The sequence below is a fragment of the Mesoplodon densirostris genome, chromosome 19, assembly GCF_025265405.1.
Source record: "Mesoplodon densirostris isolate mMesDen1 chromosome 19, mMesDen1 primary haplotype, whole genome shotgun sequence".
In the NCBI taxonomy this organism is placed as follows: Eukaryota; Metazoa; Chordata; class Mammalia; order Artiodactyla; family Ziphiidae; genus Mesoplodon; species Mesoplodon densirostris.
The window spans coordinates 12,318,823-12,342,031 of NC_082679.1; the positions used below are offsets into that span (position 1 = coordinate 12,318,823).

General features: G+C 58.5%; 2 protein-coding genes across 2 annotated transcripts; one reads left to right on the plus strand and one right to left on the minus strand.

Moving 5' to 3' along the window:
- Positions 1-1,844: 1,844 nt before the first annotated feature.
- On the plus strand, positions 1,845-5,889 carry B3GNT8 (UDP-GlcNAc:betaGal beta-1,3-N-acetylglucosaminyltransferase 8). The gene is made up of 2 exons (XM_060083486.1): positions 1,845-1,969; positions 2,347-5,889. The coding sequence occupies exon 2, from the start codon at positions 2,378-2,380 to the stop codon at positions 3,569-3,571; it is 1,194 nt and encodes a 397-aa protein (XP_059939469.1). The 5' UTR covers positions 1,845-1,969; positions 2,347-2,377; the 3' UTR covers positions 3,572-5,889.
- BCKDHA (branched chain keto acid dehydrogenase E1 subunit alpha) lies at positions 4,154-22,920 on the minus strand. Its single transcript, XM_060083487.1, has 9 exons — positions 22,798-22,920; positions 14,580-14,759; positions 14,393-14,479; positions 10,530-10,638; positions 8,291-8,452; positions 6,363-6,569; positions 6,099-6,240; positions 5,707-5,878; positions 4,154-4,659 (listed from the first exon to the last, which is right to left on the minus strand). Exons 1-9 carry the CDS (start codon positions 22,903-22,905, stop codon positions 4,489-4,491), a joined length of 1,338 nt encoding a protein of 445 aa, XP_059939470.1. The 5' UTR covers positions 22,906-22,920; the 3' UTR covers positions 4,154-4,488.
- Between the last annotated feature and the right edge of the window lie 289 nt (positions 22,921-23,209).

The window sequence follows — 23,209 nt, forward strand, 5'->3', positions numbered from 1 at the left end:
TACACTGCATGGGGCCAAGTTCACCGCTAGGAGGGCACTTACTAGAGATGCTGGGTATAACAAGTTAGCTAGTGCAGCTGGGGTGCTCCTGACAGCTTTCTTAGTTGGCTGACTGGCACTTGGACTCAACAGTGACCTACGATTACTAAGGCGAGAAGCCAGAACTGCCCTGGCATAATCTGGAGAGGGAGATTCAAAGGTTGGGGGAGACAGGAAGATGGGGTCCACCGCTTTCAACCCGCACACCCACCCAACCACGTTCCACAAGAGGGCACGTCTTCAGTCATTCTCAACATTTGACTTTACCTGTTCCGGCTGCTGAGCGGTTTCTCTCTCCTGACTGGAGCATCTGCAGACTGATGCACACAGCAGCTCGGCCCCCGGTGGAGAAACCTCCGCGCCCTGGGAGAAGCTAGATGAGCCAAGAGTCGGGGGGCCTGGACCGCCCCACCCCGGCCTGGGGGGAAGAGGGCTGGAGACCCCTTCCAAGGTTGCTCAGGGCCCTGCCCCAGCCCACTCTGGCTTTTATTCCATCAGTATTCCCCACCTTCTCCATACCCTCTTCCTCCATCTGGTCCCATGGGCTCCATTATTCAATCCTGAGGAGAGGGAATCAGCTGGACAGATAATCAACTGCTGCTGCCCTGTCCAAAAGACAGGGTTCCTGAGGTGATCTGGACAGTTCCCAACCCGGGTGGGGGTGAAGGGGGTCAGGCCGGGCTCACTGGGGGGCCCTGTGTCCCAGCCCAGGCTCCAGGAGGTCTGGGATGAGGCGGCCCCACCTGCCTGCCACCCCAGACAGCCGATGCAGCCCAAACAGCAGACGCCTCCGGAGGGCTGTGACGGAAACACTGGCAGACACCCTCTCTGGTCCCGGGGGGCCGGATGGGAGTGTCCCTGGAATCACCATGCCCCTGTAGGCAGAGCCAGGGCCTCAGGGCGTGGCAGGCCCAGGGCCTGAGTGTGGGACCAGGGAGGGACGGAGGAGGCACGGGGGTCAGCTCGGCTCCAGGGCTCCTGGTGCCCCCCCTTCACTGCCCTCTGGCTTGGCTCCCCCTCCCCCCACCCCTTCCATCCGCTCCTCCCCGGCTCCTCCCCGGCTCCTCCCCGGCTCCTCTCTGGGTCTGGCTGCCTCTGCCTGGCTCTGGTTCGGTTGGCAGACTCCCTGCTCTCTGCTCCCACCCCGTCGTCCCTCCACCTGCCCCTGCACATCTCTCCGCCCTCCCCGACAAGGGCTTCCCTTATCTCTCGCCAGCTGTCTCCACCTTCCCGTCCTCTCTCTCTCTTCTCGCAGCTCTCTCCTCTTGGCCTTCCTGAATCTCTGCCGCCTGTCTGTCCTCCCTGCCTGCCCCTGGGGTCTCCCTGGCTGTCTCTTCTTTCTCTGCAATGTCGGTCTCTGCCTGTATCCCCTCCTCCCCACCAGCCCCCTTCCCCATCCCCACCCTGACTCCGGGCCACACACCCCCACCTCTGGCAAGGTCACCCATGCCCTCTCAGCACAGTCACCCCCGCCTCCTCCCCAGGCCAGGCCCTGCCCCTGGCCTCCGGCCACTTTAGAACTCGGCTTGCCCTTGGGCCATTCTGACACTTCCCAGCCCCTCGGCCGCACCCTCCCTCGGACTCTCTCCCAGGCCCCCTGGTTCTCCCTTCCCCCCGGCCTGTCAGCTCCCGGTCTCTGCAGCCACCCCTGCACCTTGCACCTTTCCCGCTGTCTCACCAGAAAACCAGCCCCAACACGCCAGAGCCCCATCCCTCAGGTCGGCCTCCTGTCCTCCTCCCCCTCCCCCTCCCTCAGCCCCGCCCCGGTCCCTCCCGGCCCCTGGGGCCCTCCCAGCCTCCCGCAGACCGGCTGGGCTGGGCTGGGCTGGGCTGGAGAACAACAGTGCTGGAGACACCAGCGCTGCCGGAAGAGGGCAGAGGGCCGGCCCTAGGCCCCGGGCGCTGGAGCTGGCCAGAGCCGGACCCAGAGGTAAAGGGGAGGGAGCCGTGCCTGGGGTGGGGACTGTCGGGCGAGGAGGTGACCCCAGTGATCCTGACTCCTGGTGAGGGGGATGAACTGGGGGCAGAGGGAGGTCGGAAAGGCGGAGTCCCCGGTCTCTGGGGTGCGGATGGGGAATAGGTAGCCTCCCGAGTTTCTATGAAAGTAGAAGGAGCTGGGCTGAGTGGCAAGAACAGGGTGCTGGAATGCGAGTGAAACAGGGATTTGTAGGTCCCGGAAGACAGGAAAGTCAGGGTCGCTGGTGGAGGGCTGGTTTAGGGTCTGAGACTACGAGAAGCCTTAGAGGGCTCGGCAGGGACCGGGGGCCCGTCCCTGCACCCCAAAAGGCCTCTGTGGCTCTTTTGCAGCTCCCACAGCTGCCCTTTCCCGGGCCGGGTCATGCGCTGCCCCAAGTGCCTTCTCTGCCTGTCAGCACTGCTCACGCTCTTGGGCCTCAAAGTGTACATCGAGTGGACGTCCGAGCCCCAGCTGGGTAAGGCCTACCCGGGACCCCGCAGCACCCCACCAGGCCCCACGCCAGCCAGCCCCGAGCCCACCCTGCCGGCTAACCTCTCGGCCCGTCTGGGCCAGACTGACCCGCTGCCCTCGGCTTACTGGAACCAGCAGCAGTGGCGGCTGGGGACCCTGCCCAGTGGGGACAGCACTGAGGTGGGGGGCTGCCGCGCTTGGGGAGCTGCCGCTGCGGCTGAGATCCCCGACTTCGCCTCCTACCCCGAGGACCTCCGCCACTTCCTGCTGTCGGCAGCCTGCCGGAGCTTCCCACGGTGGATGCCCAGGGGTGGCAGTGGCCAGGTGGCCAGCTGCGAGGATCCTGACATCCCCTACCTGCTGTTGGCCGTCAAGTCGGAACCAGGGCGCTTTGCGGAACGACAGGCCGTGAGGGAGACGTGGGGCAGGCCGGCTCCCGGGGTCCGGCTGCTCTTCCTGCTGGGGTCCCCAGCGGGCGAGGGGAGGCCTGACCTAGGCTCCCTGGTGGCCTGGGAGAGCCGCCGCTACAGCGACCTGCTGCTCTGGGACTTCCTTGACGTCCCCTTCAACCAGACGCTCAAGGACCTGCTGCTGCTAGCCTGGCTGGGCCGCCACTGCCCCAGCGTGAGCTTCATCCTGCAAGCCCAGGATGACGCCTTTGTGCACATCCCCGCCCTTCTGGACCACCTGCGGGCCCTGCCGCCCAGCATGGCCCGTGGCCTCTACCTGGGTGAGGTCTTCACCCAGGCCAAGCCCCTCCGGAATCCTGGAGGACCCTTCTACGTGCCTAGGTCCTTCTTTGAAGGCGGCTACCCAGCCTACGCAAGTGGGGGTGGCTACATCATTGCGGGCCGCTTGGCACCCTGGCTGCTGCGGGCAGCGGCCCGCGTGGCCCCCTTCCCCTTCGACGATGTCTATACCGGCCTGTGCTTCCAAGCCCTGGGCCTGGTCCCCAGGACCCACAAAGGCTTCCTCACGGCCTGGCCGGCAGACCGCACTGCTGACCCCTGTGCTTTCCGTGACCTGCTGCTGGTGCGGCCCCTCAGCCCCCAGGACAGCATCCAGCTCTGGAAACAGCTGCGGGACCCTCAGCTCCAGTGCTGAGACTCGGAGGTGGGGAGGGGCAGGGAGGGCAGACCTGGCCTGGGCCTTGGCGCAGCCCCTTGCTCAGCCTCTCTTTCTAGGCCTCGGTGCGAGGAAGGAGGTCCTGGAATAGAGGCTGCCTGAGCCCTCCCTGGGCCTCCCCAAGAGGCGACAGACTGTTTTTTCCGTCTTTCAGTTTTTGAAAAATATGCACTCCCCACCCTGAGGCCTGGAGTCGTCGTCTCTGTCTACGGGGCCTTGAGGTAGTTTACAGAGCAAAGCTCAGCTGCACCTGACCTTCACACCAGACACTCTCCCCACACTTACTGGGCAAGGCTGGCTCCAATGGCCTCCTGGTCACCTTGCTGGACACCAGCTTTGACCCGTTCTATGGGAGACAAGAGGCTGTCTCCGGAGGACCCCACCCCCATCCTGTTTGCTGACGCTGACCTTCCAGCTTGCAAACGTTTCTGGAGTAAGAAGATAGCGCAACAGACTTGGCCTTGTTTATCTCAACTGGAGAAGCAGGGGTGGTCCCAAACCAGTCATGCTCCCACATCCCAAACTCCAGGAAACAGAAACCAGAGGTAGCATGGAGCCAAATGCAGAGACACAGTTTATTCACTACCTGCTGACCACCTCTCACTCTGACTAAGTTCCACAGGCTGACCTGCCACGTCCACCCCCAGCCCTGAGGGGCTTCCAGTCCTGGAGGTGCCCTTGCCCAGCCCCTGGGAGAAGACCCTGTAACTAAAGGCAAAGAAGGGGCTGACCAAGGCCCCACCAACGTAACAGCCTGGAGAGGCAGGAGCCGCCCCAAGTGCTGCCCTGGCCCGAGTGTGCTGCAGGGAGCTGTCAGGGGAAGAGGGTAGCATCCTGCCCGTCACCTCTGCCCCTCAGAGGCAGAGTTGAGGTAGGTGGGGATGGGGCAAGTAGCCTCACTTCTCGAAGTGATCCAGTGGGTAGTGTTCCCCATAGGTCTGGAGGTGACGGGCCAAAGACTCCTGCTGCTTGCGGAGCTGGGTAGGCATCTCCTGATACACATCTGAGAAGAGCAGGCTGGGGCTGGGCTTCAGCTTCCGCTCGGCCTGCTCAAAGGCCTCCATCACCTGGGGGACAAGCGGCAGTGGGCAGGCAGCCAACCTCTCACCCAGGAACCTGCTTCCTACCTGTGGGATCTTGGCGAGGGGTTAAGCCCCCTGAGCCTCAAGTTCCCACGTGGACAATGGAAATAGTGGTGACGGGCTTCCCTGGTGGCACAGTGGTTAAGAATCTGCCTGCCAATGCAGGGGACAGGGGTTCGAGGCCTGGTCCAGGAAGATCCCACATGCCGCGGAGCAACAAAGCCCATGTGCCACAACTACCGAGCCTGCGCTCTAGAGCCCACGCCACAACTACTGAAGCCCACGTGTCTAGGGCCCGTGCTCCGCAACAAAGAGAAGCCACCGCAATGAGAAGCTCGCGCACCACGACGAAGAGTAGCCCCTGCTCGCTGCAACTAGAGAAAGACCGCACGCAGCAACGAAGACCCAGCGCAGCCAAAAATAAATAAATTAATAAATTAAAAAGGAAAAAAAACCAGTGGTGACAACTGATGTCCCAAATCCCAGCATCTCCACCCTTAGCAGAACCAGGCACTATACTAAGAGTATGGAATCGATTCAGCCTCTCAGCAGCCCTAAGAAGCAGGCAGCTCAGAGGTGAGGAAACCGAGGCACAGAAAAGAGAAGGGACGTGCCCACGATGACGTGGTCAGGGGCAGAGCCAGGAAGCACATGCTGCCCGACACCAGGGTCTGCCCTGCCCACTGGGCCGCAGTGCTTCTGGTGTCTGATGACCAGGGCCAAGGAGGGCAGTGCACAGACTCTGGCGGACACTTACACCCCATCTGGATCAGATGCAAACCCTCAGACAAGCTTCTGAGGTGGGTACCCCAGTATCCCTCTTCAGAGGCGAAGGAGCTGAGGGCAGAACACGGCTGAGGTGCACGTGTCCTGGCATCGTGACATTAGAGACGTCACCAGGGTTATCCCCGAGACTGCCAATTCAATGGCCCCCAACCCCCAGCCTCCCCACCCTTCCAGGGTTCTCTGTGACACACCATCCCGGAACACGGCCCCTGGGGTGGTTTCCAACAGAGGGCGGCCCTTGCCCACCTTCTTGCGGGACTGCTTCCTCCAGGCCTTCTCCTGCTCGTCGTCCCACCAGCCACAGCTCTGCAGGTAGTGCCTCAGCCGGGAGATGGGGTGGTCCTGCTTGTCCCAGTAATTGACCTCATCCACTGAGCGGTACGCCGAGCTGTCGTCACTGGTGCTGTGGTGCCCGATCCTACCAGCGGGAGGGGGACCCAGGGTCAGGCCGGCGCCCCTCAGGTGAAGGTCAGGAAGGAAGGGGTGGACTAGGGGAGAAGGGGGGAATGGAATAAAGGCCGGAAGGGGCTACACGGGGCAGGGCAGTGGGGTTCTACCGCGGGGACGGTGATCAATGTGGGGGAGGTGCTGAGGACGGCAGCAGTCGAGGCTGGGGACCGACGGGGGGCAGCAGGCACCTGTAGGTCATGGCCTCAATGAGGAAAGGCTGGTTTTCCGCCACGGCCCGCCGCCGGGCCTCCTTGGTGGCGTTGTACACAGCAAACACATCATTGCCGTCCACGCGGATGGACAGGATGCCGTATCCAGGGCCTCGAGCCGCTGTAGGGACAGGGAGGCAGGTCAGGCCCCAGGGCTCAGGTGAGACAGGAGCAGGGAGTGGGGAGAGAGGGGAGGAAGGAGAGGGCACAGGCAGGGCGGGGAGCAGCCACCAGGGCCCTTACCGATGCCATCCCCGCGGTACTGCTCGGAGGTGGGTGTGGAGATGGCATAGCCGTTGTTCCGGCAGAAGAAGATGATGGGGCACTCGAGGGTGGCAGCGAAGTTGAAGCCGGCGTGGGCGTCCCCCTCACTGGCCGCGCCCTCTCCGAAGTAACAGATGATGACCCTGTTGGCGTTGGCCCGCTTGGCCGCGTAGGCTGCCCCCACCGCTGCAGGAGCAGAGACACGCGTCTCCCTGCACTCACACCCTCCCAGCGTCCACACCTTCGCACCCCAACCCGGGGCTCCGGCCCTCAGGCTAGCGGTTGCCAAGGTCTGGGGGCAAAGAAAACACCTGAGCCGCCCCTCCCCTCCCCCAGAAGCTGCCCCGTCCACAGTCTCCTCCCCTTGGCTGACGGCAGCTCCATCCTTCCAACTGCTCAGACCACAAACTAAAGCATCTTTGACTCCTGACTTTCTGTCACGCCCCCATATGCCCGCTCGACCTTCAAAATGGAGCCAGAACCTGAGCCCTTCTCCCCACTCCTTAACCTCTCCCTGGTAGTCCCAGCCCCACCTCTGGCCCAAGCAGCCTCCTCCCCAGCCCCCTGCTCCTCCCACCCAAGCTGTTACCCTCAGGGCAGCAGCCGAGCTGGCAGGTGGTTCTGCAGAGGACTCCTCCCCCTCCCCCAGCTCGGGTCCACTCTGGGTCAAAGTGTCTTCGAAAGTCCACAGCCTGAGACCCCACCTGCGTGCACCCCTCCCTCCACACCTGCCCCACTGGCTCCTCCTGGCACCTCAGACACGTCACCGAGCAGGCACCCGCCTCCAGATCCCGGGTGGCTCCCTCTCTCACCTTCTGGTCTGTACTTTCACCTGGTGACACGTGTCCCCACCTTCCCCCATCAAGAACCGCTCCCTCTCAGCTTTATTTTTCCCTGTGGGCCTTATCACCCCTGACATGCTCCATGTGTTACTTCATCCTGTTTATTGTCCGTCTCTCCCACCACTGTCAGCACCAGGAAGCCTGAGGTTTTTGCTGCCTCTGTTCAATGCACCTAGAATGGCACCCAGCACACACCATGGACTCCATACACTGGCCACCTGAGTGACTTAACTGGTCACCCAAATGGAAGATGAGGGCCAGGCCCCACCTTATGGAAAGCCTACAAAATGGAAATTAGTGAAAATGCTACCTCCTCCCAGAAAGCTGCCCTGTCCGCCTCCCACCTCAGACACAAACCGCTCCTGTTCCCAAACAGAACACACCGGGCGAACGTGCCCAGGGCCCTCTGACATGCCAGGCACTCTAAGCCCTGTACACATCAGTTCATGTGTCTGCCCTGGAGCAGACTGACCCTCAACCGAGTGCAGGCTCCACAGGACGGGGGGCGGGGGCTGTCCACATCCCTGTTTTTGCACTGTGTGGCCGCAGCCCTCCCCCGGCGGGTCTGCTTCACAAGCAGTCACCTTTAACAGAAGCCACACCAACTGCGCTAAGCAACGTGGGCTTGCGGAGTAAGCTTTAGGGGAGTCACTCAGGACAGGGGCAGGGCAGGGCCGGGGTGGAGAACCCAGGCTCTGGAGCCACATGGTCCACGATTTGAGTGCCTACTCTTCTTGCTACCTGCCGGGTGACCTTCAGTAAGGAAGCTGGCACATGCTCAGTCCCATGCAGTTGGCTGTGCCGGTGAATGGACACAGGCTGGGCACAAGCGTGGGAAACTGAGACTGTGACTGTGTCTGCTCAAACCTGCCGGATGGGGCAAAGACGCCACTAGAGCCCTCCTACGAGGGTCCCAGACAAGAGGGGTCTTGTAAGTCTAGAGCCCAGACCAGCGCTAGGACCGTGGCGCCACCAGGAAGCCCCCGGAAGGGATGGAGGAGGCTAGGGCCCGAGCAGGGTAAGACGTCAGACTGTGGGGCCGGGGCCCGGGACGTGCATCCTCACCCTGAGGGATCTGCGTGGCCAGTGGAGAGGAGATGGTGACGAAATGGCGCTCCCTGCAGCCATAGTGGACGGGCATCTGGCGCCCCTTGCCCTGGTCGTTCACGTTGCCGTAGCACTGGGCCATGAACAGTTCCAGGGGGTAGTTCCGGTACATGAGCACACCTGGTGCAGGAGAAGGCAGGGTTACCATGGCGGGTGGTGTGCGGGACAGGCCAACCCTGTGAGGGCCCCTGGGCCAGGCCCTTCCTGCCCGGGACCTGTTCCACTGACTGTACTACAGCAGGGAAGGCGCGTTCGGATGCTTATAGGGACCAGGCGGGTGCAGGAAGCAGGCGGGCAGAGCAGAAGGCACAGGCCTGCCTCAAGACGGAGGCTGCCATTCAAACCAACTAACCTCTGCCCAGGGAGGCCAGATGGTCCAGTTTTTCAAAAGGAGCAATCCAGCTTGCTTTCTTTTAGGGAGAGGGTGGGTGTTAGGGGAGAGGAGGGGAAGCTACCTGATTTTTAAGCGTTTCCACTAATTCATCTACTTAAAAAAAAAAATCATCATATGAACCAAATAAAAGTATGGGCCGTGCTCACGACTTGTGGACTAGAGAGGAAATATTCAAACCTGCTCATGGCAGTAAAATCCTTTCTTCAAACAAAACCCCGGTGGACGCCCACCTCGTCATCAAAGGCGCCACAAGGCCGCACCTCTCTGACCCAAGCTTCGCACCAGCTGGCCCGCACAGCTGGTGGGACTGGCGGGGGTTCCTTGCGGCCGCTCCAGTGGGAGGTGGGCAGGGGCCTCCACTCTGCTGCGAGGGGAACCGACACAGGCTCCAGGGTTTCCAGCACTGACGACAGCTCAGTGCGCGCTACCGTTCTCAGTGCCCTTGTTCTCCCCATTTCACGGGAGACACAGAGTCACACGGGGAGCAGCTGCCCAGTCAGGACTGGGACAAGCGGGGCCTGCCTTTCCTCCTCGTCCCGCAAAGGCGCCCTCGGCAGCTGCCTGGATGCAGGGCCTTCCATGACCCTTGGTGCAGGACGGCTCACTCCTGCAGAGGTGGCCGGGGCCCAAACAGCCCCCGTGTGCAGAGCCCAGTGGCCGCCCGTAACTTCAGGACCCTCCCTCCAGGCCCTGCTTGGAGCCCTCCCCAGACAGATCCCCTCAGCAGAGACAGTGGGAAGCGCTTAGCAGACGTGGCAGGGGCCTGGCTTGCGGCCCAATGCCCAGGCAAACCTAATGATGCGGAACCACGGACAGCGTCACAGGGCATCTGCTCCCCTGGAGCATGTGGGGTGGGGGGTCTGGCGCAGCTGAGACAGTAGATAGTCTGAGAGCAGACTGGAAGGCTGTGCTGGTCCCGGGAGCGCTCTGGGCAGCCTGCCTGGCCAGGCCACACCTCCCCACTGAAGAGCTGTCCCCGGGTGAGAGGCCTTGGTCACGACACCGCCTCTGACTCCGAGTGCTTACGCCACGCCAGGCCCTGTGCTGAGGGCTTTGCGTCATCTGCCCTGTGAAACCCCTCAACAACTGTCTTGGGAGGGTTCACCATCTCCCACTGTAGATGAGGAAACTGAGGCAAGGAGCAGTTAAGCAACCTGCCCAAGACCGTGCAGCACCTGAGAGGAAGGGTCAGATCTGGCTCCCCTGCCAGGCCCCATACCAACAACTGCTCTGGAAGCCCACCCTCAGCTCCCCGGGCTCACTCCTGCACCCCCAGTCTCTCCTTAACACTCATCCGTTTTCTTCATTCCTAGTCGTTGCTCCTTCCATCCTCTCCCTCATTCACTCAGAAGTTAGCCGCTCCCAGGCTGGAACACGCCCACGCATCTGCTTCGGCTGCAGCTGCGTGCAGGATACAGCACCTGGGAAGAGGCCAGCTCGGCCTGGCCTCACTGCAGGCTCGTGGCAGCCCCACAGCGCAAGGGGTTGCCATCCCATCATAATCTCTATTTCAAAGATGAGAAAACTGAGGCTCAGAGAACGGAAGTGACTTGCCCAAAATCGAACAACTGGTCACCAGCAGGGCATGGAATGGTCAGGAGCACAGGCTCTTAGCTACGATACTGCCAGGCCTCCGCAGAGGGGAAGCACCCTTAGGCCTCCCTGGCAAGGTGCCACTCCCAGAAGAGCCCACTGGTAACTAATGTGGGCCTCGCCTTCCTAGCAGGAGGGACTGGGCCTGACCTGTCTCAATGGGGACCACAGACCCAGGTCCCTGGCACCTGCTGCCATGGGCAGACGTACCTGCCTCCCGGTACTGGCCAAACACCAGGTCCGTGCTGTCCAGGGCTGCTGCGCTCCCCACGTGCGTCCCCTCCTCACCATAGTTGGTCATGTAGAAGGATATCCGGCCCTGGGGGTGGAGGAGGGCCCAGAGGGCCGGGTCCAGTTAGACCGGGCAATGACAGAGAAACATCCAAACGCTGACCGACTTCTGATTACTCTGTGATTCAACAGATGCTTCCTGAAGGCCAGCTCTGGGCCAGGCCACGCTGGCGCTCCTGCCTTCACAGAGGAACCGCCAGGTTGGTTAGAGCCAGGGTGATGGGGCTGCCTGATGGGGGCTGAAGGGGTACCCGCCCCACTGTGGAGGGGCATCGAGGAGCAATGCCTATGCCGAGCAAAGGTAGGGAGGGTGGAGGTTTCCAGGCAGAGAGAACAAGAAAGGCCATGAGGTCAGAAGGGCTGGGACACAACGTGGGAGGGGTGGAGGACGACGAGGAGGGAGAGAGAGAGGCAGGGCCCAGGTAGCGCAGGGAACGCCGTGTCGGACTTTACCCTGAGGACGACGGTAACCCGCCAACAGTTCTCAGGGGAGAGATGTTTTAAAAATGTCTCTCAGGCTACCACGTGGGAACGGATGGAGGAGACAGGAACGAGTGCCAAGCGCCAGGTGGGAGGGGGCACGGCCTGGCCCGGTGGGGGCAGGCGGCAGGGAGAGGACGGCTGAGAGTCTTGAGAAGCAGAGTGAGCGGTGCAGGGAGCGGCGGCCTGTGTTGGTTCCCTACACCGGTGCCTGGGGCAACTCCCTTCTCCTGAGTCCCCTAATCCCAGAGCCTGGAAAAATATGTTCCCAGCCTCCCTTACAGTCAGAAGTGGCCACAGGACACAAGTTCCAGCCGGAGACTCAGCGGAGCCTGCTCTTGCCTTCCTGATAAAAGAGGTCACTGCAGCTACTGCCACCCCGTCCCTCCAGGTTTGCACACAGCCGTGAAGCCTGGACCTGTGGCAGCCATCTTGTGAACGTGAGGCAAGAAGCACAGGGCGAAAGCCAAGTCGCCCACGATGGTGAAGCAGAAAGGGAGGAAGTCTGGGTTCCCGATGGGGGTGCTGAGCAGAATGGATTTCTAACGAAATACCTAAGGGCAGAGTGAATGAAAGGGGAAAGTGATAGTGAGGGGGTGGGAGGGGACAGGGAATACCAGTAGGTCTCCAGTTTGGGCAAATGGGTGGACGGCGGTACCATCTCTGAGAAATGGCCTAAGGGCGGAAGAGGAGAAGGTCCGGGAGGAAGGTGCTGAGGTTAAGTCTGGACTGGCTGAATCTGGTGAGGGACACCCGGGGTGAGAAGCCAAGCAGATCGGGGGCTAAGGGGTGAAGTCTGGCTGGAGATCCGGGAGCCCTGGCACAGAGATGGAGGTAAGCAGGACTGTGTGTAAGGTAAAAATGGAGCCAGCCGGGTCAGCAGCTGCAGGACGCCCTGTGCCCAGGCCTCACGTGTTCCGCAGGGGCCTCCTGTCGCAGTGGGGGAACCACAGATGAACAACACTTTCTTCCAAGTGGGGGGCCAACTGAAAGCAATGAGCGGGGCGGATGCTGGGTGCTGAGGGCCTGGCGGGGCTGCGAGGCTGGTGTGGGGAGGAGCCTGAGAGGGGGGCCCCCTGAGGAAACAGGACCTGGGCTAGTGGCAGAGGTCCCTGGTTGCCTACACGGTATCAGATCCCTCTTCCTCTTTGCTAACAGATCTCATGCCACCACAGACAGCACCTGCCCGGACTAAAAGACTACTTTCTCAGTCTCCCTTGCAGCTGGGAGTGACCGATGAAACGTGTCATGTTTTCTGGTGGAACTGCCTGGCAAGTTCTATAAATGTGGGTGTGGGGAGATAGCTGGGCAGTGCCATGTTTGACCTTCCACCTTCCTTCTACCTCCTGCCTGGAATGAGACATCATGGACGGGGCTCCAGCAGCCATTTGGTTTATGAGGGGCCCTGGAGGCTAGAAGCCAGTGCTGGGTATCCAATGACATCGTGGTGCCACCATACCAGCCCCGACCACCTATTTTCACATTTCTTTTATGCAAGAGAAAAAACCTATTAATCTGTTTAAACTACTGCTTTTATTTCTGTTGGGATGGGGGGGCTGCTGGGATAACCCTAGCTAAGGAAGGCTGAAACCTGATGGCTGAGCTGATCTTACCGAGGGCTCCCTGGGTCAGCCAACGGGCGAGGGGCTTTACATGCCGGGTCTCACAGAATTCCCACTCCCACCTGGTCGGGTGGGGTTGGGTGGGTTCTCTTGTTATTTCTATGTTTTAATACACTAAAGAAACTGAGGCAAAGACAAGAAAAATCACCTGCCTAAAGTTACATCTGTGACTGGACCCACATCCGTCAGGTTCCAAAGCCCCCGTCTGCGCAGCCAACCCAGGGGTCAGGAAGAAGCCCAGGCATGTGAGAGAGGGTGGGAGGGGTGGCCTGGCACTGAGGCCATGCAGAGGGGAGCAGATGGCCGAGGCCACAGTGAATGGGAGACAGGGTGGACAGGAGGGGCAGGTCTTGATCCTGTGGACGGTAGGAGCCAAGGGAAGTTCCTGGGCAGAGTGGAAAACGCACACGTAGTGCTCCCGTGAGCAAGAGAACCAGGGAGCTGGCTGCCCGCCTCATCTGCTCGGAACTGTCCTCATGGGCCTCGTGCTTTCAGTGCACAGTGGGGTCACAGTGGGGTCGCCTGGGGGCCTGATCCAAGTGCAGATCGCCAAGCCCATCCCCACTCCTGAGGACGAGCCTGCCCAGCATTCTTCCCACTTTCCTAACAGGGACCCCACGCTCCTGCCCTCCGTCTCCGCAGCCCGGGAGGGACGGACTCCAGGTCTCTGCTCCCTTGGTTCCTGGGGGTGGGCACATGGCCCCGGCTTGGCCGGTCAATCACATGGGCTGGCTCAAGCGGGGGTCTGTGACCAAAGCCTGGCCAAAAAGCGTCAGCTCTGGGCCTTTTGCTGGAACATTAGGGACCAGACATGCTCTTTCCACTGCTAAACAGAAAGGATAATAATTGCAAGACTGCTATCCGTGACAAATGCCAGTTTCACTGTTCCTAAGACCATTACGTAGGCCACCATCAATCCTCACAGCAACCCCATGAAATAGCTAGAGAAGAGAAAACTGAAGCACTGAAGGGCTAAGCAACTTTCCCAGGGCCACAAAGCTAGAGAGTGACAGAATGTGGACTCGAACTGCAGTCTAGCTCCAGAGCCTGTACCCTGAACCCTTTCTCTGCCACCTCTCCGTGAATCTGGAGCGTCCAGAGACCACGGCAGCTTGAGAATGAAGGAAGCCAAGGCAAAGGAGAGTAGAAGAGACACTCAGAGAGAGAAACAGGTCAGAAAACATGTTTTGAGACCCTGGGTCCAGCTGTGCCTGAAACAGGGCCTTACGGACTTGCAGTTAGTCGCGTCAACCAATTCCCTCTTTGCTGACACTGCTTTGACTGGGTCTGTGTCGGCTGATGCTAACACTGCTGAGTGTCCCACCGCGGCACCGTGGACACGGGCACCCCGGAAGCACCGAGAGCCACCCTGCTTCTCAGGACCGTGAGCACCCGAGAGGAAGGGGCGTCCAGTCTTCTGCCTGCCCTCTCCCAGCACAGCTAAGCCCCCAGCCCGGCGTACAGTAGGCTTTCCGTGGTCCGGTCCACCCTTCTGCCCTTGGGCAGGACCCTCCCACCCTCTTCCTCCAGAGCCCCAGCAGAACCCCAAGAACTCTAAGGACCTCAAGACAAGGATCTCCATTGCACTCCCTCCTCCTTGGGAGCTGTCTTTTGGCCCAAACACAGGTAGGGGGACCTCAGGCAATCCCCCGCCCCTCTCCCCAGCCCGACCCCACGCACCTGTCTCTGGGACTCGTAGAGGACGCGGTCCATGGTATTGAGCAGCGTCATGGTCTCGTAGAACTTGAGCACCTTCTCCTGGGGCAGCTGCAGGTGGAGGCACAGACACATGTGGGCCAGCTGGGACCACAGGGGAGGCGACGGGCAAGGGGCCTGGGCACGGGGTCGGGGGGAAGCGGCCTCTCACCTGGGGATCCTCGCTGGGGTTGATGATCTGGCCCTGCCGGTCCATGACGCGGTAGATGGGGATCCCAGAGATGACATTGGGCTGGATGAACTCTAGCCTGTCTATAAACTCCGCTGAGGCCCCTGGGAACTGGGGCTTGTCATCCAGGGACGAGAAGTCCTGCTGCTGCCTCTGGGGATGCTGGGGAGAGAAGGCGGGGGAGGGGGGAGGAGACGCCCTCGTCAGGAGCAGCAGAGGTTCTGCAGGTGCAACCCCGCAGCCGCAGGCAGCGTGGCCTGGTGATTAAGCCACCACAGCCGCGGGGGACTCTGGGGCCTGATGCACAGGGTCTGAATCCCGGCTCCGCCACCTTCCCAATGGGTCACGCATTGGGCAAGTTCCTACAACTGCTCTGTGTCTCAGCTCCTCAGCTGTAAAATTGGGGTGAAAAATCATAATGTCTACCACACAGGGTTGCTGTAAAGGTTAAATAATCTAATAAAGTGGCAGGCAGCTCAAGAACCAGTAGCTATTATTATCAGAGGCCCAAGCTCCTCACCCTGGCATTCAAGGCCTCCCCAGGGCTGACCGCCGCTACCCCGTCCTCTCCATCTCCCACGGCTACCACAGACACACACACCCCCCCCGCACAGTGACCTCCAATCAGCCAGAAGGGCTCCTTACTGACCCCTCTACCCACAAGGAGGCCACCCAGCTTAGAGCTTATGTCTGTGAGCCCTTAAGAGTCAGCCTGCCAAGTTCAAATCCCTTGCTGAGTGACCATGGGAACGGGACTTCCCCTCTTCAAGTCTCCCCTTTCTCAACCTGTAAAATGGAGAACACCTCATGGGAACATTGCGCGGCTCAAACAAAATCACGTGTATAAAACGCCGAGCAGAGTACTTGTACGTATAGTAAAGGCTCAAAAAGATGCTGATTGTCGTTTCTACCACCACATCTCTTGCTCTCTTCTCTGTACTAGAAGGCCTCTTTCCCCATCACCTGGCAAACTGCTCCACACACTTTACCACCCTCTCCACTCCAGTTCAGGAGCCCAGACTGACTCATTCAACAAATATTTGAGCACCTGCTTCGTTCCACGGGCTATGCTGGGTTCTGGGGATCTAAGAGAGGCAAGACACCTGTCCCTGCCGCCCAGCAAGGAAGACAGAGCCTCAACAAGTAACGCCGAGCGGATGAGGGTGATGCGTATTCTCCCAGGAGAAGCCATGGGGTGAGAGCAGAGTGGAAAGAGGGTAAGGTCCCCCCGAGGAAGTGATATGAGAGCTGGGACCTGAAGGATATCTAGGAATCAGGGAAAGGGCATTTGAAGCTGGGGTAACAGGACACGCAAAAGGCAAAAAGTGAGCTTCCACATTGCTCACTTCCCTTGTGGAACTGGGAAGGAGTCCCGTGGGAAGCATCACCCCCCCCCCGACCCCGGCTGAGAGGAGGCCTGCTGAGGAAAGCCCGGAAGAAGCCTACATGTGCACCAGGAGGGGAACCAATTCCATTTCTCAGCACTTGAGCTAGAATGCCTTGAACTAATCTCAGCATTGCAACAGCGCCCCTATATTATGCCTTTGCCGGGCACCAGGCTGAGGTCCGCATGCAGAACCCTCACTGAGTCCTCAAGAGCACATCCGTGAGGCAGAGAGTATGTACTGTTGCCCTTCAGACGAGGAAACCCAGGCTCAGGGAGGTAATATAACCTCCCTGCACCAGGCCCCGGGGCTAAAACAAATAAGTCAGGACTGGGCTTCAAACCTGGGCAGGGCTGACATCCAGACCCCTAAACCCAGGCCCCGAACCCCAGCTGCCACTGCTGGCCCACTTTGCAGACATCTGCATCTTTACTTTCCACCGGTCGCCAGGTTCCTCTCAGCTCAGTAACTGTGGCTTTACTTCCAATAGGTGCTAAAGAAGAATGTCTGGGCTTGTCATGAGCTGGATCTCACACATGGGTGCTCAAATGTGTTCCCCACCCTCCCTCCTTTAATTGTGGCAAAGAGGTCGTCCCAGGTTCCAGCAGGGGAATGTGAACATGTGTGCGTTTATCTGCATTTGTGATTGTGAGGATATAAAGGAAATTATACTCCCAACGGCAGGGCGGGTCCAGGCCTGACAACAGCACGGCAGCGGCCCAACTCTTGCAGACTGTGCTTCTGCCTTCTGAGCGCTCAGGCGGCCAGACCCTTCCATTCACCTAGAGGATCCATTCCTCTCATGTGTATCTCCCACACAGATCACAAGCTCCAGGGAGGCAAGAAGCATGTCCACATTGGTTTACAGAGCACACTTCAACAGGCAATTACTGACCGAACGGATGAATGAGCGGCTAAGTTCACTGGCTTAGAATCAGACTGACCTGGGTTCCAATTTCTCAGCTCACTGCACAGCCCTCTGCAAAACACCGTGTCTCTAAATTTCCTCATCTGCGAAAAGGCTGCAGAGAGCTGCTGCAAAAAGTTCCTAAGGCACACAAAGGGTTCAGCAAAGGCATGGGACACGTTACATGCTCAAAAATTGGTAAAAGAGGAAAAACCCCAAAATCTAGGGTCAGGAAATGGGAAAAAGGAAACTGACTGGCACCCTGGGAAGATGGGGAAAAGAGGAGTTGGGGAGAAGGGCTGACTGCATCTCAAGACTGTATTGTAATTCCAGACCGAGGCCCCAGCAGACACTCCAGAGAGAGGCTGAGACACAGGGGAGACGCCATCTGGGGCGGGGCTCTAGGATGGGAGGCCAGGGGCCAGGAGGACAGGGTCATGGGGCTCCGAACAAACCCTGGTGTCAGGGCAGGACTGTCTGCCTCCAGAGGCTGGAGAGCTACAATCAGGGTACCTTGATGCCCCCTGTACCCTGGAGTTGGGCTTTGGCCATGCCCCCTCTTCCTGGGCCTGTAGAGATGAAGGTGGTACCTACCCCACGGTTACCGTGTTGATTCCTTGAGCTACCAAAGGGATCGGCACAGTGCCTGGCCCTGAGGAAATGCTCCATAATGGAAGTGGGTGGTAAAATGCCTGCAGAGGATATATGCGTCTCCACCCATTTTTCCTTCTTTTTGGTGGGGGAGTGGGTTTGTCCTGGTGGCAGTGATCTACAATGGCAGAAGCTGCACAGATTTACACAAAGCCTTGAAGCCACGCTCTCTCCTACCACACAGGACACAGACGCCTGCTCTGGAAGGCCAAGGTCTGCCCCACAGGTACTGTGGTGGCCCCTCCTCGAGCCACTCCCTATGGGTCCACAGTTAAGGGCAGGAACTCTGAGCTGACTGCTACCTTCGGGAGTGTAACTACAGCTCCCGGAGCATCAGTTTCCTCATGTGTAAACCAAGGGCGGTGTGAACATCTATCTCACAGATGGTCCCGATTTTTTTTTTTTTACAGTGTTTTTTTTCTTTTATTTATTTTTGGCTGCATTTATTTATTTATTTCATTGCTGTGCGTGGGCTTTCTCTAGTTGCGGCCAACGGGGGCCACTCGTTGCGGCGTGCAGGCTTCCCATTGCGGTGGCTTCTCTTGCTGTGGAGCACGGGCTCTAGGCGTGCAGGCTTCAGCAGTTGTGGCATGAGGGCTCAGTAGTTGTGGCTCGCGAGCTCTAGAGTGCAGGCTCGGTAGTTGTGGCGCACGGGCTTAGTTGCTCCGCAGCAAGTGGGATCTTCCCGGACCAGGGCTCGAACCCATGTCCCCTGCGTTGGCAGGTGGATTCTCAACCACTGCGCTGGCAGGGAAGCCCGGTCCTGAGGATTTAAAGAGCTCCTGTGTGTACAGTGCTCAGCCCAGTGCCTGACACATAACAAACACTCGATAAATATGAGTAGCTAACAAGTGGACTTGATGACCGTAGCGGTCAAACAAGTAATCACTGAATATTTGCTCCAAGTCAGGCCCTGAACTGAGGGCTGGGGACAACGGGGAGAGACGGATGACAGACACTGAACACACAAGCTATAGTCAGGAGGGGCAATGTCAGAGGAGGCAGGATCGCAGAGAAGTTAGTTAACACATAGGCAAGGCAGGATGAGGGCTGGAGAGCCAAGCGGCCCGTGTTTGAATCCTGGCTCTGTCCCTTTCCGGCCACGTCACCTTGGGTAGGAGACTGTCTCCCTGAACCCGTGTCCCCTCGTGGAAATAAGTTTCCATTTCACTGGCTGGTGGTGAGGCGGGTGTAAAGCACCTGCCGTAGCTCAAGGAGGAAGGCTTTCACTAGCTGCATCACAGGCAGCAGGAGGAAAAGCTTCCTGGAGAAGGGGGAGCGAAGCTGAGGCCTGAGGGACGAGCCGGGGTGAGCCAGGCAAAGGCTGGGGGAAGAACACGTCAGTCCTTGGGAAGGACAAAGGCTCTGAGGCAAGAGGAGAGATCCTGGCACCCTGGAGACCACCTGGCTGTAGCACGTTAACCACAGCAGTTAACTACGTGCCTCGGCGCCACACCAGACACCTGCTGTATGGTGCCTGTGTCTCACTGAGCCTGCACAGCACCCAGGTGAAGCAGGCGCCATGACCACACCTCCGTACCACACAGGTGGCCCTGAGGCTCAGAGGGGTTAGGTGACTTGGCCATGACCCAGGGAGATCATGAGCAGTGATGTCAGCATATGAAGCCAGGCAGCCTGCCCACTACAGGGAAGCTGGAGAGAAGAGCGGGGTCCAGCCAGGGAAGGCTGTGTGGATGGTGCCAGTTAACCGAGTCCTCCGAAGCTAGGAGAGCTGAGGCCGGCCAAGCCTGCTCTCTCCCTGGAGTCTGAGGCGTTCTGCCTCAAAGAGTGCAAAGCTGACCTTGGCTTTACTTCCAGCTCAGGAATGCCACTGACCTCATCAGCGGCCTCCCCTTCCAGGGGGATCCGGTTGGGGAGGCCAGGGAAGTGCGGAGATGGATCAGGCTTTCTCTGGCCTCAGGGACCCGGGGGCTTTAGCAGCACTAAGCTCCCCCAGCCACTGAAAATGGGAAGCATCTTTTCCCTGCATCAGTCAAGGCCACCACTGATTCACTGCTCCTGGGGGAAAACAGCAGCCCCCATTTCTTGAGCCCTTACCGAGCACATGGATATATGTGTAAGTGCTTCCTAAGAACTGTTTCCTTTAACCCCCAGCGTATCTCTCTGAGGGAGGTACTGCTATTGTCCCTGTTTTACACATTGAGACCAGTCATGGGGTCAGGAAAGCTTCTCTGAGGAAGTGAACTCTCAGCCTGACACCTGAAGGACCATATCCCTACAAAGGCCTCCGGGTGGGAGGAGCTCATCCAAGGAAAGGGGAAAATGGCCAGTGGGGGCTGAAGGGCAGTGAAGGGAGGGCATGATGGGGGCTGAGGCCGGCTCTTCCCACCCCCAAGCAGGATGTTGCAAGACCTGAACCGAAGCCCTACACCCTCTCCTCCTGGCAGCCTGGTACTGTGGAAAGAGACTAGGCTTTGGAGTCCGGAGCTCCAAGTTCAGACCTCACCTCTCTGAGCTTCAGTCTCCTCCCCTGTAAGAGAAGAACACTACCAGTACATACCTTGCAGTATGGCAGTATTAAATACAATAATGGTGTCAGTTGGCACTATAAATGATAAAGTGCTTCATTAAGACACTAGCCAAGGACTTGACTGGTGGAGCACTAGTTAAGAATCCGCCTGCCAATGCAGGGCACATGGGTTCGAGCCCTGGTCTGGGAAGATCCCACATGCCAAGCAGCAACTAAGCCCGTGCACCACAACTACGGAGCCTGTGCTCTAAAGCCTGCATGCCACAACTACTGAGTCCACGAGCCACAACTACTGAAGTCTGTGAGCCTAGAGCCCTGCTCCGCAACAAGAGAAGCCACCGCAATGAGAAGCCCACGCACCACAATAAAGAGTAGCCCCTGCTCTCCGCAATTAGAAAAAGCCCAACGCAGCCATAAATAAATAAATAAATAGATTTTAAAAAATTAAATGAGGGCTTCCCTGGTGGCACAGTGGTTGAGAGTCTGTCTGCCGATGCAGGGGACACGGGTTCGTGCCCCAGTCCGGGAAGATCCCACATGCCGCGGAGCGGCTGGGCCCGAGAGCCATGGCCGCTGAGCCTGCGCGTCCGGAGCCTGTGCTCCGCAACGGGAGAGGCCACAACAGTGAGAGGCCCGCGTACCGGAAAAAAAAAAAAAAAAAAAAAAAAAAAAAAAATTAAATGAGAACTTCAATTCCTCTGTCATGCTAAGCCACATTTCAGGTGCTCAGTAGCCACGTGTGGCTAGTGGCTACTGTACTTGACAACATAGATATAGAACACTCCTATCATTACAAAAAGTCCTGTTGACCAGATCAGGCTCAAAATCTTTGACTAAATGCTACTACTCCTTCCCTCCCCTCAAAAAAAAAAAATTTTCCTTTTTAAATTTTAAGAAAAAAAACAAGTGAAATATTTAAAAGTGAAGAAGAAAAAACAGGGACTCTAAAAATATATACGCAAAACGTAGGGACTCTGAAAGACCTCCTGCCCCCAACCCAACCCACCAAAAAAAAAAAAAAAGGAGGGGAAGTAAGTGAGAAGGGCAGCGAGGAGACTGAGCCAGGAAGGAAGCGGATTTAATCAGTCATGAATGACCCTTCCCTACTCCTGCCCCAGTCCAGCCCACCCCCACCGCGCAGGCCCAACCAATGGGCTCTAGGGAGCTCAGCTGTGGGGAATGTGACTGCTCAAAAAACAAAACAAAAAAAAACTGACCGTGAACAGCCAAAAGGCAGGGACTCTCCCACCTCCATCTTGCTCCAGCAGCCCTTCGGAAATTACCTGCGTCAACTCCTTTCCCAGGTGTCCCCACACCTCACTCCCAGCCCATGTTCTTGCCCCCGTTTCTCTCCCTAGCTAGAGCTTCTTCCCACAGATTCCATCTTCCCTTGGTTTGGGCATCAGATGGTCAGGCCCAACCCCACAAGATCTCGATAGATTTCCCGCCAAGGCCCTCACCAATCCAGACCCTCCCAAGGTCACCTCCTTTCTTCTCCCCCATCTCCGAAGACAGTTTCTGTCCATTCCGTCCACCCTCACTTTCAACAGCGGCCAACATTCCAATTGCACTCGTCATATACCAGGTCCTGTTCTTAGCACTTTACACATTTAATTTACACAACCCTAAGACGTGGCCATTGTTAGCATGTTACAGAGGGGGAAATTAGGTCCAGAGAGCAGCAGTCCCTTGCCCAAAGCTACAGAGCTGGAAAGTGGCAGATTAGGGACATGGCGCCACATGGTCTAGCTCCTGAGCCCATCTTCTTAACCACGACTCTCTTATATGCGAAATCTTAGTTCACAGCTTTTCTCAGCCCCCAGCCTCTGTCCTAAATAGCGGCTCCTAACTAGATTTGTGCTGTGTGAGCTAGCAATTAGCAGCATCAACCTAACATTTTTGGTACGCGGGCCTCTCACTGTTGTGGCCTCTCCCGTTGCGAAGCACAGGCTCCGGACGCGCAGGCTCAGCGACCATGGCTCACAGGCCCAGCCGCTCCGCGGCATGTGGGATCCTCCAGGACCGGGGCACGAACCCGTGTCCCCTGCATCGGCAGGCGGACTCCCAACCACCGCGCCACCAGGGAAGCCCAACCTAACACTTTTGACAAGAAACAAAGCATTTCTCAAGTGCTTCTAAGAAATGTGGGCTAAGTGCTCTGTCTGGACCTCTCTCCCCCCGCCCCCGCTCCCTCATTAATTCAACAAATATTTATTGATCACCTTCTCTGCAGAGTCACCAAAACCGACAAGGCATTCTATCAGGGGGCACAGGATCAAACGACTTTTTTACGCAATTCATTTAAAAATCAGAGTTAGAGCAAAGGGCGCCCTAAAAGCCCCTGGTGGGAAACCTGATCTCTCTTTTCTCCTCCTTGAAGTGTGGGGAGTCTTTACCGAGAAGAAAGTCTGTCCCTTACAAAGGCAGTTTTCTCCAACCCCTGAGAGGAAAGGTCACACCTTCCCCCCACCCCGCCGTGTCCTCCAAGCGGCCTCCCCTGGGGAACGGCAGCAACTAATAAGTAACTCCCTCGCTCTCTCCAAGTTGTCTCTCTCCCTCAGGGTTACAAAGGAGCTGCCTGGCTTTTCTCCTCCTAAGGAACTGGAAGTTCTTCCCTTGGGTGTCCTCTCCAAGTGGTTCTCCCAGCCCTTGTCCCTTCTGTAACAGCCCTTCCTCCACTCCCTACAGGGACCCCCACACTCTGAAGACAGCGTAAACATCCCTATACCTCCTTGGAGAAGACTCCCCGGTGTCCCAGGTACTCACTGATCTAGCCAGCCCACGAGCCCCTGGCCGCCGCAGGAGCAGTAGGCCAACCCGGCCCAAGCCTCGACTTGACCCCCAGACCCTCGCCGCGGCAGCCGCCACCGCCATCTTGGCTAACAATCCCTCGCCGATCCGCCCCTCCTCGCCGAGCTTGGGGCTGCCACTTCAAAAGCCTGACGCAAATGCCAGCATCACCCTGTCAAGAAACCACTTGCTACTAGTCCTGCGGTCTCTAGTACACATATGTAGGTGGATAAAACAATCTAGCTTCCCCAAAATTACTCTGACCGCCTCATCGCAGTTGTTCCTGTAACAGGCAAAGAAGAGGGCAACCTGACCAGAGCCTCAGGGTTTCAGGACCCGGGGACCTCGGGTAGGACATGTCAAGGCCTTCCCTCTCTTCTCTTCTGTC

Excerpts from the sequence above, each read along its gene's own strand:
- B3GNT8 (XM_060083486.1), top strand. The coding sequence starts at position 2,378 with ATGCGCTGCCCCAAGTGCCTTCTCTGCCTGTCAGCACTGCTCACGCTC.
- BCKDHA (XM_060083487.1), bottom strand. The coding sequence starts at position 22,905 with ATGGCGGTGGCGGCTGCCGCGGCGAGGGTCTGGGGGTCAAGTCGAGGC. Across the intron at positions 8,453-10,529 it reads TGGCCAGTACCGGGAGGCAG|GTGTGCTCATGTACCGGAAC; the intron begins GTACGTCTGCCC and ends CTCCTGCACCAG. Across the intron at positions 5,879-6,098 it reads ATTGAGGCCATGACCTACAG|GATCGGGCACCACAGCACCA; the intron begins GTGCCTGCTGCC and ends TCCCGCTGGTAG.